Source organism: Macrosteles quadrilineatus, unplaced genomic scaffold (genome assembly GCF_028750875.1).
Source record: "Macrosteles quadrilineatus isolate MER2022 unplaced genomic scaffold, UCM_ALF_1.0 Scaffold_2__2_contigs__length_208266976, whole genome shotgun sequence".
In the NCBI taxonomy this organism is placed as follows: domain Eukaryota; kingdom Metazoa; phylum Arthropoda; class Insecta; order Hemiptera; family Cicadellidae; genus Macrosteles; species Macrosteles quadrilineatus.
Window position 1 is genome coordinate 179,284,343 of NW_026542595.1, and position 20,168 is coordinate 179,304,510.

General features: G+C 37.3%; 1 protein-coding gene across 1 annotated transcript in view; it reads right to left on the minus strand.

The window, feature by feature from the left end:
* Positions 1–20,168, minus strand: part of LOC128987610 (protein PALS1-like) — a 166,961-nt gene that overhangs the window by 64,580 nt on the left and 82,213 nt on the right. The window contains exon 5 of the mRNA XM_054408554.1: positions 11,250–11,386. Within this exon, the coding sequence (XP_054264529.1) occupies positions 11,250–11,386 (137 nt within the window). The remainder of the gene's footprint in view (positions 1–11,249; positions 11,387–20,168) is intronic.

Consider the following 20,168-nt stretch of genomic DNA (forward strand, 5'->3'; position numbering starts at 1 on the left):
TCTCCGTATGGTTAATAGAGAATAGTGTATAGTAGGACGATTGGCTATAGAACTTCTGTTAAACAAGGGCTGTCATAAAACATGTATCTAAATACAATTCAAGTCCTTTCCACTAAGAAAATATATTTAAAAAACTCCTCGGGTTTCTGAAAAAGAACTGACACATTTTAACTGCAAATACTGATACCAAATAAGATACTATTTTTAATGTTTTATATATGTATTAAAAGCTGAAGTTCTCAAGTTTTATTAAAAACTTAGTATAACTCGATATTAGCAGTTTGCGTGTGCGAGAAACGCTGGATACCCGTTTCGACGAGCGGTGGATTGGCAGGGAAAGACCCAAACTCCTTTAAAAATACCGGGATTATGAAAAAGAACTGACACATTTTAAATGCAAATACTGATACCAAATAAGATACTATTTTTAAGGTTTTTTTATATGTATTAAAAGCTGAAGTCATCAAGTTTTATTAAAAACTTAGTATAACTCGATATCAGCAGTTTGCGTGTGCGAGAAACTCTGGATACCCGTCTCGACGATCGGTGGATTGGTTTGAAAGGACCCATCCAATGGCCTTCATGAGTCCAGATATGACTCCTCTGGACTTTTTCCTTTGGGGGCAGTAAAGAATGTCTACTCGGTACAGATTCGGGATCTTAATCACCTCCGACAGAGAATAGTCGCGAAGACCAATACCTGGGAAGAGGTGAAATTTCGATTAGATTTATGCCGGGAAACTAATGGTGCTCATATCGAGTTTCTAATAAAACTTGAGAATTTAATATTTAAACACACATATATAACGTTTAAAATAGGCTCTTATTTGGTATCAGTATTTGCCTTTAAATTGCTTCAGTTATTTTTCAGGCACCCGGTATATATATTTTTAGAATACATCCAGAGGTTAATGACAAACGATAGGATGTTTTGAACAGCGAAAGTTAATAGACATTAGTAAATGGACCATCAACAGCAGGAAATATTAGAGTTGTCGGGGACAGATCACATATATCACAACCGCAAATAGCCACTCTGCACTCTGACCTACCTCATTGGCGGGCGTGTTTTGAACTATTGCAAACAGTAATGTTACTAAATTTACTCTACATCAAATATTTAATTGCTGGGTAGTCAGAAATAAATCAGACGTGGTTATAACATTAATTTTCAATTCATACAAACAAGTAATGTACCATTTGCTTATTTAAGTTACGCGTCAATATTTTTGTTTATTCAGTAGTTGAATTTATGGAAGAAATTTTATATAGTAAGATTTGTATGTAGATTATACTAGGTGATACCCGTGGGCACCGCCCTACCAATTAATTTAGATTTAAATTTACTCACTTTAATTTTAATGCGTTCCATTTTTATAATTTTTCGAACATATTAAAACTATATAGTTTCACTTAAGTGTAAAAAATTACATTGTTAAGGTTAAGTTAAGCTGAACTAAACAAAACAGAATTCAGTAATACAGACAATTGCAGTGTAAATCACACCTGATTTTAATGAGGTAGTAAATTGAAAGAATAACATACAAATTCTGTAGTACATCTGAGGTATTTTTGACATTAAGTATATGGAAAGTTCCCTTTGGATAGAATGGGTCGTAAAAGGGCGATTTATGAAATAATGGATATTTTTGCGCAAGGTTTCTCGTCATGACGAACATTTTCAGTATGTGATTTATAATGGGGGTGTGTAGTTTTTTCGAAAAGTCATTGGTACTTTGGGATTTATATATGGGTAGTGACAATTAAGTCTTAGGACGACTTTACAACTTTAAAACTAATTGAGATATCTCAACCAAATTTGCCATATCATTACTGGTAATAATTAGTAAGCTACTTTTTTGTGTATATGGTCATCGAATATCACAACGATCACATAAGACCAATGTGATCGATGGAAGATCGTTGGTCTTATGTGATCGTTGGAATAACACCTATGGGGGACGGCCCATATGGAGTAAGTTGAAAATCTTAAAGGTAAGCATAGGTTGATATGTACATCAAATTAAAGGTCTTGTTGAACTAAAAACAATGCCGCAAACTGGACCTCAAATGGACAAGCGAGTAAAAAAATTACAGCGGTTCAAAGATTCTTTGAATTTATTTGCAAACGCTACCTCTTTAGGGCACAGACAATGTAATACAGTACTGTAATATTGTACGGTTTCCGTAGTCTGTGCTTAGGGGCCCGGTAGAAGATAGAAGAAAATCGTAAATCTAAGCAAATGTCGACATGCACATCAAACTAAAGGCCTTTAATTAGTTGAATACAGTGCAGCAAATTTGAGCTCAAAATAACAACTGGGCAAACAAAATGATGCCGTTTAATTCAAAATAGCAGATTTAAGAAATCTTTGAAGGGCTGTCATTTTTGACTCGTTTGTCCAATTGAGGTCCAGTTAGCGGCATTTGTAGCTAGCTGGACCCACATCTGGTCATTTTGAAACTCCAAGCCCAAGGGCAAGTGTCACCTCTGACCCGAAGGTCAGTTTTTTGTTTTTGACCCCCCCCCCCTCAGCCCATATACCTCGGCGCCTCCTTGACGCGGCTTTTGTTCTCGCAGGAAACGGAAATCGAGATAAAAACAATCCCAAAACTTAAATTTCATTGACGACATCTGGGGCGGAAACATGTAAGGAGAATTGAGGCATTTGTTGTCGACACCGATGTGAATTTTGATGAAGTTTGTAGTTTTCCTCAGTTCATCACACGTGCAGCGTGACTAAGGAAACAATAGGAAGATCAGAGGCGGTTGACCTTTCTATAGATAACTTCTTACCTACCTGAATGCGCGGATTCGCTTTGTATAGACAATGTAGAGAGCTAAGATGTTATATGTTTAACGTTTCATATCCATCATTCAACATTAAAATCAAAGAAAGGTTATTATAGATATGTAGTCCAAAAAACGCAGATTGCTAGATAAAACATCGTTTAAAGAAGGAGTTAGCGCGTTTCATCGGGTCTGTGTTTGTTTTACAAAGAACCCCGATTTTAGGGGGATAATCTTTGACGATTAAATTGTAATATTAAGAACAATGGGAATTTGGTTTTATTTTGTTAAGCATCGACAAATCTTTCCGGTCAATTTAGGTACCTAAACATTATCTCCATTATACAGTAGTCATATTTCAGACTTTTCATATATCCGTAATTCGTGGGATATTGTAGTAGTTTTATTTTATTTTTTTATCGAGTGTGCATAAAATTAATATGCAACAAAGGAAATTTGCCTGTAGAAATAAAGGATTTGCATTTCATTTAATTTCATATCATATCACATCACATCATTTTATTTCAAAGAGTATGGCGAGTGGCGACAATAAATTGCTACACTGAATTTTATACCTCACTATACAACTGCAGACAAATACACTAACCTACTTATGCTACATTGCTATGTGTTGTACAATCCTACTGGAGCTGAGGCTGGTCAAGGGGGGTGAGGAGGGGGGGGGTGCTATAGCAATAGCTGGTAATGTACAGTCATTGCGTACCAGTATTAGTCATTACTCATTGTTGCGGAATTCAACGGGCTTTCTATATTACCGGTACATCAAATGTATATGAACAAAAGCAAGGAGTCTAACCTATGTTCTTTTACCAATCGAAGAGTAAATATATAACATTAACATTTAGTTCAGCTTCATTTTTATGAATCGAAAACTTCAATGTTCTCAACGGTTTCAATCAATTGTGTCAATGAGCCAAATTTATCTCTGCACCCAAATCTGACACCTGTTAGTTTTCTTTGCCTACATCAACGCTATACAGAATTCTATGGGGAAGTAACGATGGATAAAAAATTTTATAATTATTATTTCAAGATTTTAAGAGAGATACCAATGTGCGTATTTAATCGGAATATGAATCAAGGCTCGGTGTAGATAGAAGGTATAATTTTGTAGGTATAATTTTTTTGTCAGCTATAATTTTGTCTATGCTAAAATTTTCAATTAACCTGTATTTGTATTCCCAACCCTGGATTTAGTTTACTAGGTGAAACTCGTCTAACGACTTCATTTAACAAGTTCAATGCTTTTACAAAAAATATATATATAGGTTTTATTTCTTTTATAAGAATCATCGTCGCCCACTGTTTTTTGACACAGACACATGGTCAGTTATAGGGAGAGGGTCATAATTAACTCTCTGTCACAAACCCTACCCTAGGGTCAGGTTTCTTAACTAAATCACTTATGAAGGACGTTTCGCATACTGTAGCAAACATTGCATCAAATCAATATTGATCCTTGGACTACATCATTCTCCCTTTTCACCTAAATACCGCCAGTAAGATGGGATGTGGAAATGTGTGTTCCGTCCACAAATTCAAAAAGTTTTCCTCTTCCTTGGTTAGTCCATAGGCAAAAAGAATTAGTCCATCTCGATTCGAACACAGAAAGTAATTCAAACACAACATTGCTTTCATCTCAACTCTACGACCTCAAGCCTTCGGAAATGCACATCAATTTAACAAATGACAAAGTAAATTTGGAGTCTGCCTAAGTAATGTATCTGCTTGTTAGCCAACTGAAAAACATATTTCTTATACAATCCAATCAAAAAAATATCACCAAACTTAATCCGAACTCAGTTCAAACATTGACAATGAACAGTTTGGCCGCTTATGTCAGTTCTGAAGACTACAATGTCCATTGTACTGCTTAATCTCCATCTCCCTGGATAAATCCCCATGTTAATCTCCATGACTCCAGGGTCACGGTCACACGGCACACCCATCTCCACGGGGATCATGAAAGGAGCTTTGTGAACAAACTGACAGTCATTGCTAACTGGAGTGTCACAATAGGTCGTGCATTAATTGCGCCAACGAGTTCCTTAATTGCGCCAAGCCCTCAAAGGGTCCCAAAAAATGTTCCTTAGTTGCGCCTAGCCCAAACCAGGTAGGGGTGAGTTGCCCGCAGAATGAATAACCTTGTTTACGTGTCATGCTAACCTAATCTAACTTAATCTTACTTAACATCACCTAACATAGCTTATAAACAATTATATAGTCAAAGAGGGTCGCCACTTGCGACCCCGTTAATGAACTTATCGGGTGGCTCTTTGGAGTAGTTGGCGCAATTCAGGAATACCAGACTACCTGACTCAGGTCAGTTGGCGCAATTATGAACGCCCTCACAATCGATGTAACAGAGAAATCATAGCAGCTAGAAAGGGAAGGGTGTGTAAATGAATCCGTGAATTCTTTGACATTATTTACACGATTGTTCGTAAGTTTTCGAATATAAGATGCGGATATGAAAGTGGCAACCTCTGCTGCACACTAACTTGAGGATATTTTCTTAGTAGGTTGAAAAGAGTTTACTGACTTAACATAAAGACTTTAATCCTTGCTATACAGTACTCTACAAACACGGACAACCAATATTTTTAGGACAATATTTACGAAGCAGGTCAAGAGTTGAGCACGGACTACCTCTCGACTAATTTAGCAGGTTCGGTTAGGTGCTTGGCAGCTCAGATTTGCAGCTCTGTTTTTTGCATGCACACCCTCCCCAAAAATAATTGCCGATGCCTGAAATTAGAAATGTTGTCCAATTGATGTTTGATGCGTAGATAGCAATTGCTTTATTAAATTAATGCTTTAGTAGACAAAAACTACCTTTGCCTAATATGTCATAATATATGACTAATTTGAAACTGGATTGTTTTAAAATTAATGACAATATATTTTCCTAGTGATAAACAAAACCAACACTAACGAAGTGTAGCAAATTAATGAAACATTATTTAACTACACACACAGGTTTGTGGGTTTGTGTACAACTTTTATAAAAATCTGCCACTGAATATAAAAATATATTCTCGCACAACAATATTATACAGATATTACACAAACAGCAATTTTCAACCCTCACAGTTCTGAATTACTTCCCTCAAACATTTATGTTATCATGCATTTTAAAACTAATACATGTAACTGCTGTATTGAAGTGAATACTGTGTAAGGAAATGTCAATTTTAAAATTAAAACGTGTATGCATGTTGTGGATTCCAATAACTGTGCTGATGCAGCAAAAAATAAAAAAATCTTACAAAAGCACAGTTATTTATTTAGGCTACATTTTTATATATTGACATTTATGAAAGCGCCTGGCTAAAGTAGCCAGTGATGCAGGCACTTGCATGTGCTGCGGAAACTTCAGTTATTTGCAGGCGCTGTATGTTCTGCATTGTTGCGTTCTGTTACCTATTACAGTTTATGAAATAATATAGATATATTATGAAAATTGTGGTGTTTAGAGCTACTATTTTGAAAATTAAATACATAATTCAAGACTAAGTACCATTTTAAAATACATTATATTTGATTTAAATACAATCTTCATATTATTAATACGCTACATGAAACTTTGTGAACGATAAGGCTTTTTTGTTTTAAGATTTAACCCCACATAATATATACCAAAATGTTCGTCTAGATGTGTAGATTTGCAACGATGCTATGCAACGATATATCGATGTTTTTTTAATCTCTAAGGGATATAGAGAGGAATTAACCCCCTGTAAAACCCCGTTTCCATTGTCGAATCATGCTGGTTCGTGATCTTATTTAAGTTTATTCCGCCTTACACCTTTAAACCAAAATTAAGGTTGCCCAGTATAACCCAGTACCGGCCCAGTATAACCCAGTACCGGCCCAGTATAACCCAGTACCGGCTCAGTATAACCCAGTACTGGCCCAGTATAACCCAGTACTGGCCTTGTATAACCCAGTATCGGCCCAGTATAACCCAGTACTGGCCCAGTATAACCCAGTACTGGCCCAGTATAACCCAGTACTGGCCCAGAATAGCCCAGTACTGGCCCAGTATAACCCAGTACTGGCCTTGTATAACCCGGTACTGGCTCAGTATAACCCAGTACCGGCCCAGTATAACCAAGTACTGGCCCAGTATAACCCAGTACTGGCCTTGTATAACCCGGTACTGGCTCAGTATAACCCAGTACCGGCCCAGTATAACCAAGTACTGGCCCAGTATAACCCAGTACTGGCCCAGTATAACCCAGTACTGGCCCAGTATAACCCAGTACTGGCCCAGTATAACCCAGTACTGGCCCAGTATAACCCAGTACTGGCCTTGTATAACCCGGTACTGGCTCAGTATAACCCAGTACCGGCCCAGTATAACCCAGTACCGGCCCAGTATAACCTAGTACTGGCCTTGTATAACCCGGTACTGGCTCAGTATAACCCAGTACCGGCCCAGTATAACCAAGTACTGGCCCAGTATAACCCAGTACTGGCCCAGTATAACCCAGTACTGGACCAGTATAACCCAGTACTGGCCCAGAATAGCCCAGTACTGGCCCAGTATAACCCAGTACTGGCCCAGAATAGCCCAGTACTGGCCCAGGATAACCCAGTACTGGCCTAGTATAACCCGGTACTGGCCCAGTTACAGTTCGGATTGGGTGAATCATTTAGCTAAGTGGTTGTTAGTGTATCCTATGAGCATGCAGGTCACCAATGGCTGTTTTGGTACCTTTTGTTAAAATAACCTTCCTCTCTATAACCCTTAGAGAAAAAAAACAAAACTATATATCGTTGCATAGCCCTGAAAGAGTTAAGAAGAACATATTTGTTTAAATTTTGATCAGCTGGATAATTTCATTTCTGTTTATATTTTAGTTGCAAATTTAAGGAAACGTGTGGTACAAACATTTAGGCCTACTCACTTGGTTGAAAGTATATATTTTAATACTTTTTTTAAATTGGGTTTGGCGTAAATATTACAATGGAAAAAAGCGAGAAAGTTTGGACAATTTGATATACTAAAAAGAAAACTGAATTAACACTGTGCTGCATTTCTTGAGCAATCATTGAAAGAGCCGATTAGCAAACTATGGAAAAATAGGAAAGTCATTGAAAACCACCAAGTAGAAGAAATGGGAATATACTTTTTAGAATTTATAATCGTTTTTATGGACAACCTAATGCGGCTATGAGTGGGAAACATTTGTAGAAAACAATAATAAACCAGATCTGCTTTTGAAAAATGATAATATTTATAAGAAATGTTGATTTTATCGAACTTTTATGTACATCGTGAGTATTTAAATAATCTTTGAGTCAACTCTTTTAAAGCCATCGGAAATTATGACTACTATTCGTTACTAACGCCTGTAATGCTTCACAATTGCTCGAATTCGAACAACAGGTACACTAGTGTACTTTAAAGGAGGAATAAAACTTCCATAAAATGTGATCACATGTTGAATTCGATCAGCACACTGATACACAGATGACATCACAAATCAATACGAAGATGAGTGTTAAGTCTGAGCGCATACAAGGCAGCGCTCTAGATCCCTCATTGTTTGGAGCTCAACACCGTTTCCAAACGACCCGCTTTCAACAAAGCCAATTCTCATCAAATACTGGCGTTATCGCAGTTTCCACCTGGCGAATAGACAATTGACATTTATTTTACTTTACAACTAACTTAAAACGTCCAATTGTAAAAAAAATATCTAAAATTCTTTTGTTTCAACTAAGTTCGCCTCAACATCCGATTCTCTTTTTTACGTTTTTACGTTCTGGTTTTATTTCTTTCATGGGTTGTTAATGTATGCGTACACAATTTAAATTTTGCCTTTAATCGGTACAAAACTTATGTGCTATTCTAAATACGTTTATTTCCACAGGGATTGATTGATTGTTTAAGGTAAATGCTTTGAATGACAACGATATGCAAACATACATATACAAGTCATACCGTTGATTATATACCACTGCACCATATGATGCATATTTAGCGGCATTCAGGACTGCATATGATCACTATGATGAAGGCATAGCAAAGCTCAAACATGCAAAATAATGATTGACTTTCTGAACCAAAAGAACTAGTCTGTTGTAAAACAAATGACAAATAATGCTGGAATTTGGTAAGTGTGACGTGTTAGCATTTTTGTTATCTTATGTTATGCTTGGCATAGGTACTAAAGTAGGCCTACTACTATTGTCCTATTAAAGTGTTCATAACAATCGCGATAACACAATCATTAACTGGGATCACACAAGTATCCATTATCAAATGTACAGTTAAAATAAAACTACATCATGGAATCCTTATATACATTATCTAAATATATACACCCCCAACTTACGATTATTATAAAATAGTAGGTACTTTAATTCCATTATTTGTAATTGAAATAATATTAGTGTTAACAGTATTTAGTTTATATTAACACACACGGGTAATCTGTTTAAACCTAAACATTCACTAAAGAATATAATATATGTATAACCACAGATTAAACATGCTTCCTTAGGGAGTATGTTTAATCTATGGTATAACCTTGAATTTATAAAGTGTGGCATTACCCATCGGTATGATTACCAAGCCATATGTTCAACCCACACTGTCTATGCCTATTAGTAAGAACACCATGAGTCATGTTGTATTCATTTTTATAGGCATGAGTGAAATATCTGTAAGAAATAAATTTGACGGATAGATCATTTTCGTTCCCTCTGAAATCGGTCGTGAATTAATTGCACCAAAGAGTTCCATAATTGCGCCAAGCCAGGTAGGGATGAGTTGCCCGCAGAAGGAATGCCCTTGTTTACGTGTCATCCTAATCTAACCGAACCTATCCTATCCTATCCTAACCTACTCAATTATGCAGTCAAAGAGGGCCGCTGCATTGCTTAGTTAAAGAACGTATCTGGTGGCTCCCTGCAGTAGTTGGCGCAATTCAGGAATACCCGACTACCTGTTTAACTCAGGTCAGTTGGCGCAATAAATGCCCGCCCGATAAATCATGTACCTATGATCTGCACGTTGTTTTAAATTCGTTGTCACATAGAAACCACATTCAAATGGCCAATCTTCCATCAACAATCTACAATAACTATTCCTAAACTGGCCCATTCAAAAGGGCATTTCATTTACATTTCGAAATCTCCAATTTATTTTTGATCACTACCTACCACGTATATATTTCAAAAAAGCTAAGCTTCCATTGGAAATCTACTCCTACAGAATAGATACAGCCAAAATAGATCTAACCTTTTCAAATAATTAATCTCACTCATGTAAACCTATCTTTATCGATAGCGCATATAAATCATATACAGGATTAGTAAAAATTCTGGATAACTAAAAACTACTGCCATTTTGTATTGGGTTGAGATAGAGATCTCTAGTTTTCAACGATATTCTTTTAAACTAATGACCTTCAAAAAGAGGTGTCACTTGAGGGGGATTTATATTTTAAAAAATTGAACTGACCCCAAAACACCCCATTTTGGGCCATGGGCAAAATTGCCATTCCGACCAAAAAGTAGTTTTTAGTTTCTTGTTACAGTAAAATTGTGTTTAGTTTTCCTTGTACAACCCCCAAAAATAGGGGATATTGATGTATATTTTTACATGGCGTCTCTCAGGGTGATGAAAAATGAAAATGGCTGCCATTTTGTAACGGGTTGAGCTTGAGACCTCTAGTTTTCACCGACATTCTTTTAAACTAATGACCTTTAAAATGAAGTGTCAATTTATGGGGTTTTACTTATAAAACTTTTGAGCTGCCCCCAAAATAACCAATTTTGGGTTTTCGGACGAAATTGGGATGCCAACAAAAATGTGCACTTCTATGCTATATAGTGTGCATAGTTTGGCTTTCCTGGTGTAACCGATAGGGGTCTCCAGGTTTTTATTAACCCTGTATAAGCCAAACCTGCATCGCCTGTCTTTTACAAACTAACAGCTGCTTGTGTCACGTTTGTTCCACGGTTGAAGGCTAATTCTTCACATCACTTTTGTTCCGGGGATGAGCAGGTAGGTTTCGGGGCTGGCCGAAACATCTCTCTTGTTCCACGAGAGAGGGAGTTGCACTCACCCTCCCCCAAAACCTATCTTTCACTCTCCTTCTAATTATTTCTTTTATAGATTAGGTTAGGTTAGGTCACATTAGGTAAGGATAGGTTATTATTTAAATTATTGATATTTTTGTTGAGTTTTAAAGCCCGAATGAAAGAAATGAAGGCGAAAGAGAGGGTTTAGGGAGGGAGAGTACAACCCTCTCTCTCGCGGAACAAGATAGATGTCCGCGGAACAAAAGCGATGTTTCGGCCGGTCCCGAAATCTACCTGCTGACCGCCGGAACAAAAGTGATGTGAAGAAATTTGCCTTCAGCCTCGGAACAAAAGTGATACAACCAACAGCTTTTTCCAAATAGATCCACCACATTACCTGTTGTGACAGCTTGCTCATGTCGACCGGCTTGATCTTTTTGAGCGCTGAGAGGCGCTCGAGCCGCTCTCGTGCCTGCTGCTCCACCGCAATGAGAAACGCATCTTGGACGTTGCTGTTCTGTGCCAAATCCAAAGCTGAAACAAAACGCTACACTAAGAAATGTATAATAATAGAACAAAATATAAACTTCAATTCACATACTGAGCAATTACGAAAAAAATTCTGTTCCAAATTATTTTATACTAATTATATTGTCTATGTTCTAAGTGATTTTATCTTAGATTACTTATTATCTTAGATACTTAGATTTTATCTAAGTTATAATGCCGCAACCCTATAGGTATAGCCTTAAGTAATGTGAAAAACAATTCCGGGCTCGTGCCTAGGACAAAAAATGTATGTGTTGTACTTGTAATGACTACAGATGTGATAACCAGCACACATCTCGGCTGCTGAGGCGGAAGTCACGACTGATGACGTCACGGGATGTGGTTGGTGACCGAGGCTACCAGGAGTTCAGAACCTTGAGGCAGGTCAGGGGTCAGAGGACGCTGAGACAGGCAAAAACTATAGAGTAACCGTATCGTGCTTCTGCAAAGTCTACGCGGAGCATACGGAAATAATATTTCCTACAGTTACCTGACAAAGTGAGCTTTCTTGTACTGATTATTGCACGCAAAGTAGTTAATTACTTCATTTACTTACTTTTCGAAATAATTTTACTTTTGCCGCATTCATTTTTTTGCAGCACTCATTTTTTTGCCGCACTCCAGTATCCCAACCAAACGACAAGAAACCGTATGCTTTTATTATGTACGAAATACGTGTACGCTTGAAAATAAGTAGGCAACACTTAAATATACTACGACTGCGATCAGTTGTTACAGTGTTTCACATTTCGTTCAACGCTTGGATAACCTAAAACGTGTTGTTTAGTGTTTGAAAGACTAAGTGTTTCTATGCTTTAGAATTAATGTAAGAAAAATATAATGTGTAAACGAGTGCAAATTGCCTTTGTTGCACTCGAGAAACTTTCCACATTCGCCTGAGGCTCTTGCGTAAACATTTCTCTCATGTGCAGCAAAGTGCCACTTCGCATACTAGTTACACAAATTACTATTTCAATACATTATGGATAACATTTTAAACAAACACAAAAATACCTAACAGGTTTAATTGGCTGTGCGAGTATCTTCTGCAAAATACAGTAAAAAAAAAAATAGGTGAAAGAATATGAAGGATTGTAAATTTAAACCCACAATGACCGCCACAGAACTGTACGGTGATAGCATTCAAGTGAAGTGTACGGTAAGTCAAATCATAGACAAAATAATTCTAATCTATGGTCAACTTGACTAGTCAGTGGGGTGCAAAACTATTAAAAAAGGTGTATCTAATATTAAATCAAATAAAACTTTTAATTTCGCTATAGCTTAGCAGAATGATGGTCGATTTAGAGTAATTGTACTAGAGTACTACACAGTACTATGCTAGTAGACTTTTTTAAACGATATAATCATTACAATTTATGTATTAGGTTAAACAGCTGTAATTGCTGTCGATGTAGAAGCTCCCCATTGGTTACAAGAACCAATAACAAATTAATTATCTTATTAACGTCGTCCAAACGATTAGTTAGATGTCACAGAGAATTTCAATTATAATTTCGCTGTTAGTTCAAGTGTTTCGAAAACTGGTATGGTTCATGGCCTTTTCAGTAACCTTGGGTATATTTGCAAAACACACTTGAAATTCTCAATTAATAAACTAGATATAAAATATAAAAGACGGACTTCGCAAGGGTTTAGACATAAAAGGAAAAGAAAGAGTCCTCAAAATATACACGTGCACTTCGCTTCTTTAGATGGAGCGATCCCTGGACTTGTCATATGGCTCGATGTCCGATGACAAATGAAATCTTGGTCCAGCTTGGGATCGAACAAGCAACCTTCAGATTTGAAGGCGAGCAAATAGCAATAGAGTATACCCTAACTACTAAGTATTGCAAACTTGGAATGTACGTCCGCTCCTACGACTACGTCAATTTAACGCCTCAGTATCCATGTTGAACAATTTAAAAACGTATAACAACAGTTAAATAAAAAAAAAATACAGTTTAAAGATACACAACCGATGCTACTTTGTCAGTGGACCACAACAAACTGAGGCACGCTTGCTTCAAGAAACAAATTTGTTTCGTGATTTGAGAAGCGCAAGCTTGTCCCATCGTGCGCTTGCTAGTGGCCAGCACTATAACCATGCCTGGACAAGTCGCCACAGGTTTCCCGTAATCTGCTACTATTTTGTTTTAAAAAAAAGGGCAAGCTTGACCAAGCGTGCACCACCATTTTACTTGCCCAAGCGTGCCTACAGTGTAAACGCAGCCTACCACGTGTGTTACTCTCTGCTCCTATGAGACGAGTGATCACAACCTCCTCTGGACCGGTTTGACCCATGTTTTCCGTCCGGGTGTTATTGCGGTGATGTTTTTAGTACGGTGCAGAGTTGTTATCCTTGACTGTACGCCCCTGACGCTGCCAGTCATTCCGTCGTCTTCATCACGGTTCGGACCAGGACCCCAGGACTACAAAGATAGACATAAACATCTAGTTTGCAGACCTGGACTCGGACTCACCTTCTTTTGAGACTTATACAGGAAACCCTTAAACTTGTATTTAATCTTGAAAGCTTAAAGATTTAATTAGCACAGACAATACGAGTAGTTATTCCCGTGTGATTTTAGTTAGTGAAAGAAAATAATACACAGAAAATTCACAACTTAACTAAACCCAAGGAAAACGCTTATTATACAGAGAACGGTACCCAAAAATATTTATTTCGCCTCCTAATATTCGTGTGGTCCTTTTGCAGAAGAGGCCCACATATATGTATGCATTGGCATACATATATGCCAATCCCGTACGAAGGACGGGTACTCTGCTAGTAGATCCATATATCCGCATTTTCCCGACTATGAAATATTTATAGGAAACTGTAAACCCCTTTGAGATGGTACTGAGCTAAATAAATCCATGGTATCCGCAATCGCCCGCTAAAGATGTGTCCGCAATGTTCCGAATCCGCAATTGCCCCGACACCGAATGGTCAATCGCCACCACTAAGCCACAAACAAGAGTGACCAAGCGAGTTAGTCTCCTAATTTAATACTACTTAGCACGAATAAGGGGCGGGCATTAATTGCGCCAACTGACCTGAGTCAGGTAGTCAAGTATTCCTGAATTGCGCCAACTACTCCAGGGAGCCACCCGATATTTTCCTTAACCAAGCCATGTGGCGGCCGTCTTTTGACTGTATAATTGAGTAGGTTAGGTTAGGTAGGTTAGATAGGTTAGGTTAGGTTAGGATTACACGTAAACAAGGCCATCCCTTCTGCCGGCAACACATCCCTACTTGGCTTGGGCTTGGCACAATTAATGCACGACCCGAATAAGGCAATAACGTTTTTTACAATCTCATTCCCGTTGACCATTTTCGACAATGTTGTCCAGTTCATGCTCGAGATTTCGCGAGGATATGTCAAGTAGTCGAATTCGTGCCTGAGGTCATGCACAAATATAGAACGAGACTTATTACTAATAGGCGTGATGTTTCCATGTTATACAGTTGCTGTAACAAATGTCGCCATTTAACACGTTTATATTTCTTCCCAGCCAATATACATCTTACCCGTCCCTAATCTCATTCGTATTCTCTTCGGTCTCAGCCAATATTCCCTAATTAGTTTTCTTCTCGTCTAAAGTGAAATTTATCGCCCTATCGATTGTCGAGGGTAAATTTGTAGACGACGTTTGATTTTAAGTCGTAAAAATTACGACATCAATACGTGGGGTTTTGCAGCACTGGTGGCCTAAACCTTGTCTATGCTTAAACTAATGGGAAACAGATTATGTAATAGCCAATGGGTAATTTGTAATACGGTAATACCATAGATAAAGCATACTGGTAATACTTAGCAAACCATGAATTTGACACTGAAATCGTATACAAGTATTTTATAATAATTCAAACAGCCGTGGCACCTGAGGGATTAGGAGGCCCCATGGAATCCGTCAGGTGCCACGGCTGTTTGAACGGAGTAACAACCTTAAAATTTCATAAGGGGTTTGTGATGTTTTTTGTTTACGTTACACGCATGTACAAAGTAATAAGTTTTCTTCAGGCAAACTATTCCACGGGCCATTGCTGTGAGCGTCCTCTAGAAAACATGCATTCAAGGTAATTTAAAGGAAACATTCAAATGCTATGTACTATTCGGACTGCTGCTTAAGTTCTAGATAACCCAAGTAACTTCTGATCCTAGTGTAAAAGGTTATGTCCTATTCCGCCCGAGTTTTATTTCGCCCGTAACCTAATTAGTCCTAGTTCGCCCACGGTCCCAGATTAACCCTTATAATCATCAGCTCTACCTGCGTCAGGAGTCCTATTTCATCCACGGAGGACCCCACCCACCCCCAACTATGTAAAAGCCCTCCCCTACCCATCACCCGGTTATCCACCTTCGACTACACGGTTATTTAAGCTTAAAATATTTGTTTGACAAATCAAGCGAATTTCCTTTATAGTACGGTATTAATGAAAAGTTTAAACACAAAGATATCTGTAAAATATTTATAAAATTTACTGTCGATGTACTGTTAGTTACTGTATGTTTGTCTCCCTATCCAAAATGTGCAAATAAGCAATTTAATTATTTAAAATATTGCGCTTAAGGTCAAACAGAAACATATATGATAACGCTGCCATCCAAGACATGGCCAAACAAAGGCCACTAGTTAGCTGCTTCTAGTGTTAAATACCCAACTGCACACCCTTGAGTTTTCTTTATTATACAATGTAAATAATTCGTCTATTGGGTTTGATGATGATTGGAGTGTCGAATCGAACTCGATCACCATTTGCCTTCTTTTGTGTATATTTATCGTCTGGTGAGATAACAGTATAAGAGCACAAATATATGTTTTAAATGTTTTTAGACGTATTTTTACATAGCAAAGCAATAGTACATAAGCGATAGTATTGTCTACATGCCAAGGTATATATAGTCAATGGGTCTGATATTTGGAATGAACAGTTTTCAAGTAGATGAGATAATGGTAAGTAAGCGAATGTATTAAAATATACACCTAAATTCTGGTTTACATTGGTCAAGTAAAAGGGCGATTAGAAAGGCGAGTCAGTACTCTACCGTCAACTTGACCAGTGTAAACAATTTAACGAGTCGAGTGCCAGGCCCAGCTGGCGGAGGAGTCGAGTAGTAAAAGAGAGACAAATAATTTAATTCTTCCTCAGCTGATCCAAGGATGACTTATCTATCCTCTGACGCAGTGAGAGGTGAATTCCTTTCTTATTTCACCCTGTCATCGCAATCCTTATCTTTGATCAGCTGTGTTACAACATCTTGTAGTCTGTGATGTACATTGTATGATCAAGTACAATGTACATTATATAGCCGTTATTATGTATGGAGGTCGACGAACTCTTCTCAAACGCTAACACGTCATCTCATCCCATCCTCAAATTCGCGCGGCCAAACGATAACTCTTCAAACACTTACCTATTCGGCTTAAATAACAAATAAATATTTTATAACATAGTTAAAACTCATTGCTTTCAATTGCTTTTTTGCTCCAACTATCCGTTTCGTACCGTTTACTTAGTTGACTTTTATACGTCAAGATAGAGATCAAATCTAAATAATTTTACCCTCAGGATTGCTTGTATACAATTGATATGATCATATCTTGCCTTAGTAATCCTAATGTTGTCGATCCATCATAGATTCCGATTGATGATGAAACTTTGGGTTTGAAATCGATTTCGTTGGACCGACAACATTAGGATTGCTAAGCCAAGACAATAGGTAAAAATATCTTTAAAGTGGTTTAAATATCTGTAATGTCGACAATCCCAAGTGGTTGTGAAACAACTAGTTTCGGCTCATAACGGAGCCATCTTCAGGTTTTCCAAGGACATTATCACGTCTTCCGAAGGTCGTCAAAGTTCACAAATAATTTACATACATTAAAAACATTTAAAAACACGTAACACGCATGCCTCGGTCGTTTTAATCTAACGATGAACCTAAAAATATCTATATGGACCACCCGTAGGCAAATTTTATTCTATTTTGTATACAGAATATAAGAAGCCTAATATAGAATGAGCAATAGTAAAAATTAAATTTTAATTGATAAACTGTTTAATTTGCCACCACACCATTAACCATTCACAAAAGGACATTTCCTACAGTTATTTGAAAAAGCGGGCTTTCTTGTACTGATTATAACGCGCAAAGTAGCTAATTGGTGCATTTACGTACTTTTGCCACATTTTTTTTTTGCCATACTCCAGTATTCCAACCAAACAACAGAAACCGTGAACGTTTATTAGGCAAGTAATACGTGTACGATTGAAAATAAGTTGACAACATTTAAAAATTCTACGACTGCTGGTGCAGCCCCATTCCGTTCAACGATTGGATTTAACCTAACCTAACATTTGTTTATTATCTCTATGCTTTTTAGTAACTGTAGACAAACGCAGTAGCCTCTGTAAAAGAGTAAAAATCTACTCTATAAAAGATAATTTTTACTCAGATTAGAAATAATTTATCTTTATCAAATAAGTAAAATACTGTAAGTCTTTGGACTGTCCATGCAATTATGAAAGACCGACGATTGTGATTGCAAATAAAAATATCATTGAAGATCTTATAATTTTTAACTAGGCTACCTTTTAAATATTGCTCTATTTCGAGCAACATGTTAGCTAGATATAACAAAAATGTTGTTTGGACCTACATATATCGCAGGATTACCATACATATGAGGCCAAATAGAAAGCGAATTTCCTTGCAACTTCTTTCTCTGGCCTAATTTTTAGTAGTTTTTCTCCTATTTAAAATTGAAAAATTAATTATGTCTAGATTGTAAATTTTAAATCAAACAAAAAACATGCTACAAAGTTACAATACATTCATAAAGTTTAGCAATGTTTCAACATTTACCAAATAGTGGAGATATCTTACTGAGTCTTGGAACCAAATGAACCTTTCTTGATCTTCACTATTCAGCGTCCATCCAACTCATCAAGTTGCAAATGATTTCCATGGGAAAAGTTGACTTATTTTGCGTTTAACGTCAGTGTGGAACGGACTGTGAAACCCGAACAGCAATAATCACTTCAATTTAATATTGAACTATACATAACCCCCAGGATCATAAAAGCCCACGTTCACAACATCTATACACAAACCTTCAAGTTCCAGGAAATAATACTCTACCGTATAGTAAATTGTGCCCATAACACTACCGTCTAAAACACACCGTATGACTTAATTCACTAGCTAATCAACAAGTTGCAGGTATGTAGAACAAAAAACGTGCAAATTAAACAAAATATGTTTATTAGCAAGTTGATGTACAATATACCTCTTTTACAATCCTCCATTCCCTTCGTGATAGGCTGGCCTCAGCATCCTTTTCCTTTTGTCCTTTTGAATGTCATTTTGCTATCAATGTTCTTTGAAACATCTTCCTTATCGGTATACTCCACAACAAGGTCCACTTTTTCGTCAGAGAATGTCCCAGTTGCCTTTATTTCATAGTAACCACGGCTCTCCTTAATAGTGACGACCAGCTTGTTGGCTTCTTCAGATTTAGAGTATTGGTACGAATACCGGTTATTAGGAGCCCATAGTTCATTGAAGTTTATCTTCTCCTTATTATGGTAGATAGGACCTAAGCCGAAAGGAACTAAAGCAATCGCAAATTTATTGCAACTGCGGTTGTCAATATACAGGTTTCCCTCTCGGTCAGCAACAAATTTAAAAACGTATGTGTGGAAAACGTGTCTTAAAAGATATACATAAAATTTCGTGAAACCTATTGTCTCCACAATAGTGATGAACTTTTCTTCATTCATGTTTGCTCGGTATTCCTTATTCAGATAGTTTCCGAGAAATTTGTCTGGTGGGTTGTCCGGCAGCGCGGTCACAGCTGTCAACATCGTTGCCAACATCAATACGTAGATACTCCACATCACTGTGTAGTTAAATGACAAGTTTGAATTAAATGATACACACAAATTCTTCTATTGGGATGAGTGAAATACTTCCAACGATCTCAACTTCAACTCCGTGACTGAACTGCCAACTCGAACATGGCGTTAATTTGATCTCAACCATTAATTCGTGCCACGTGTGACAAGCTAAATTTACGTGGTAATTTGTCTAAATAAAAAAATGCCAGAGTACAATAATTATTCGTGTTACATGTGGTTTTAGCGATAAACCGACTAAATGTTTGACGAGTCGACAGCAATGGTGTAAATTCAAAATGTACCAAGAGAAAATATCTTTAAAAAACATTCATACGGTACACAACACATTGAGAAACACTAAAGGGTTTGATAAGTCATCGGTAGCTGGAGTAAGTGCTTTTGTGCTATGGACAGGTAAAACGCCTAGAAGAAAGCACATGCGAATCATAGGTTCAACATTTGGGCGCAGGCCGAAAGCCACGAATGTTTATCTCTATAAGCTGGGGGGACGTAAGCCACGGCAATTAGCGAGGGTTTTAGTAGTTATAATCCTGGGGACGAAAGCCACGACGGCGGGCCAGGTAGTTGGGAGGGGCGAGGGAGAAACGGGAATCTCTTACATGAACATGACAATTATAATATACAGGGATGGACGCAAATATTTTGCTAAAGCTGTTTGCTGATGTCTCAATGAATTTTCAAATACAGTTAAGAGCTAAAAATATTGAAGGAGCAGACAAATTAAACCCTAATAACATATTACATATAATATTCCACATATATTCTAATAACTTATTGTAAATAAGTTGCTATTTAGAAAGTGAGTAAATAATTTCTTCTATTAAGATTGTGTTT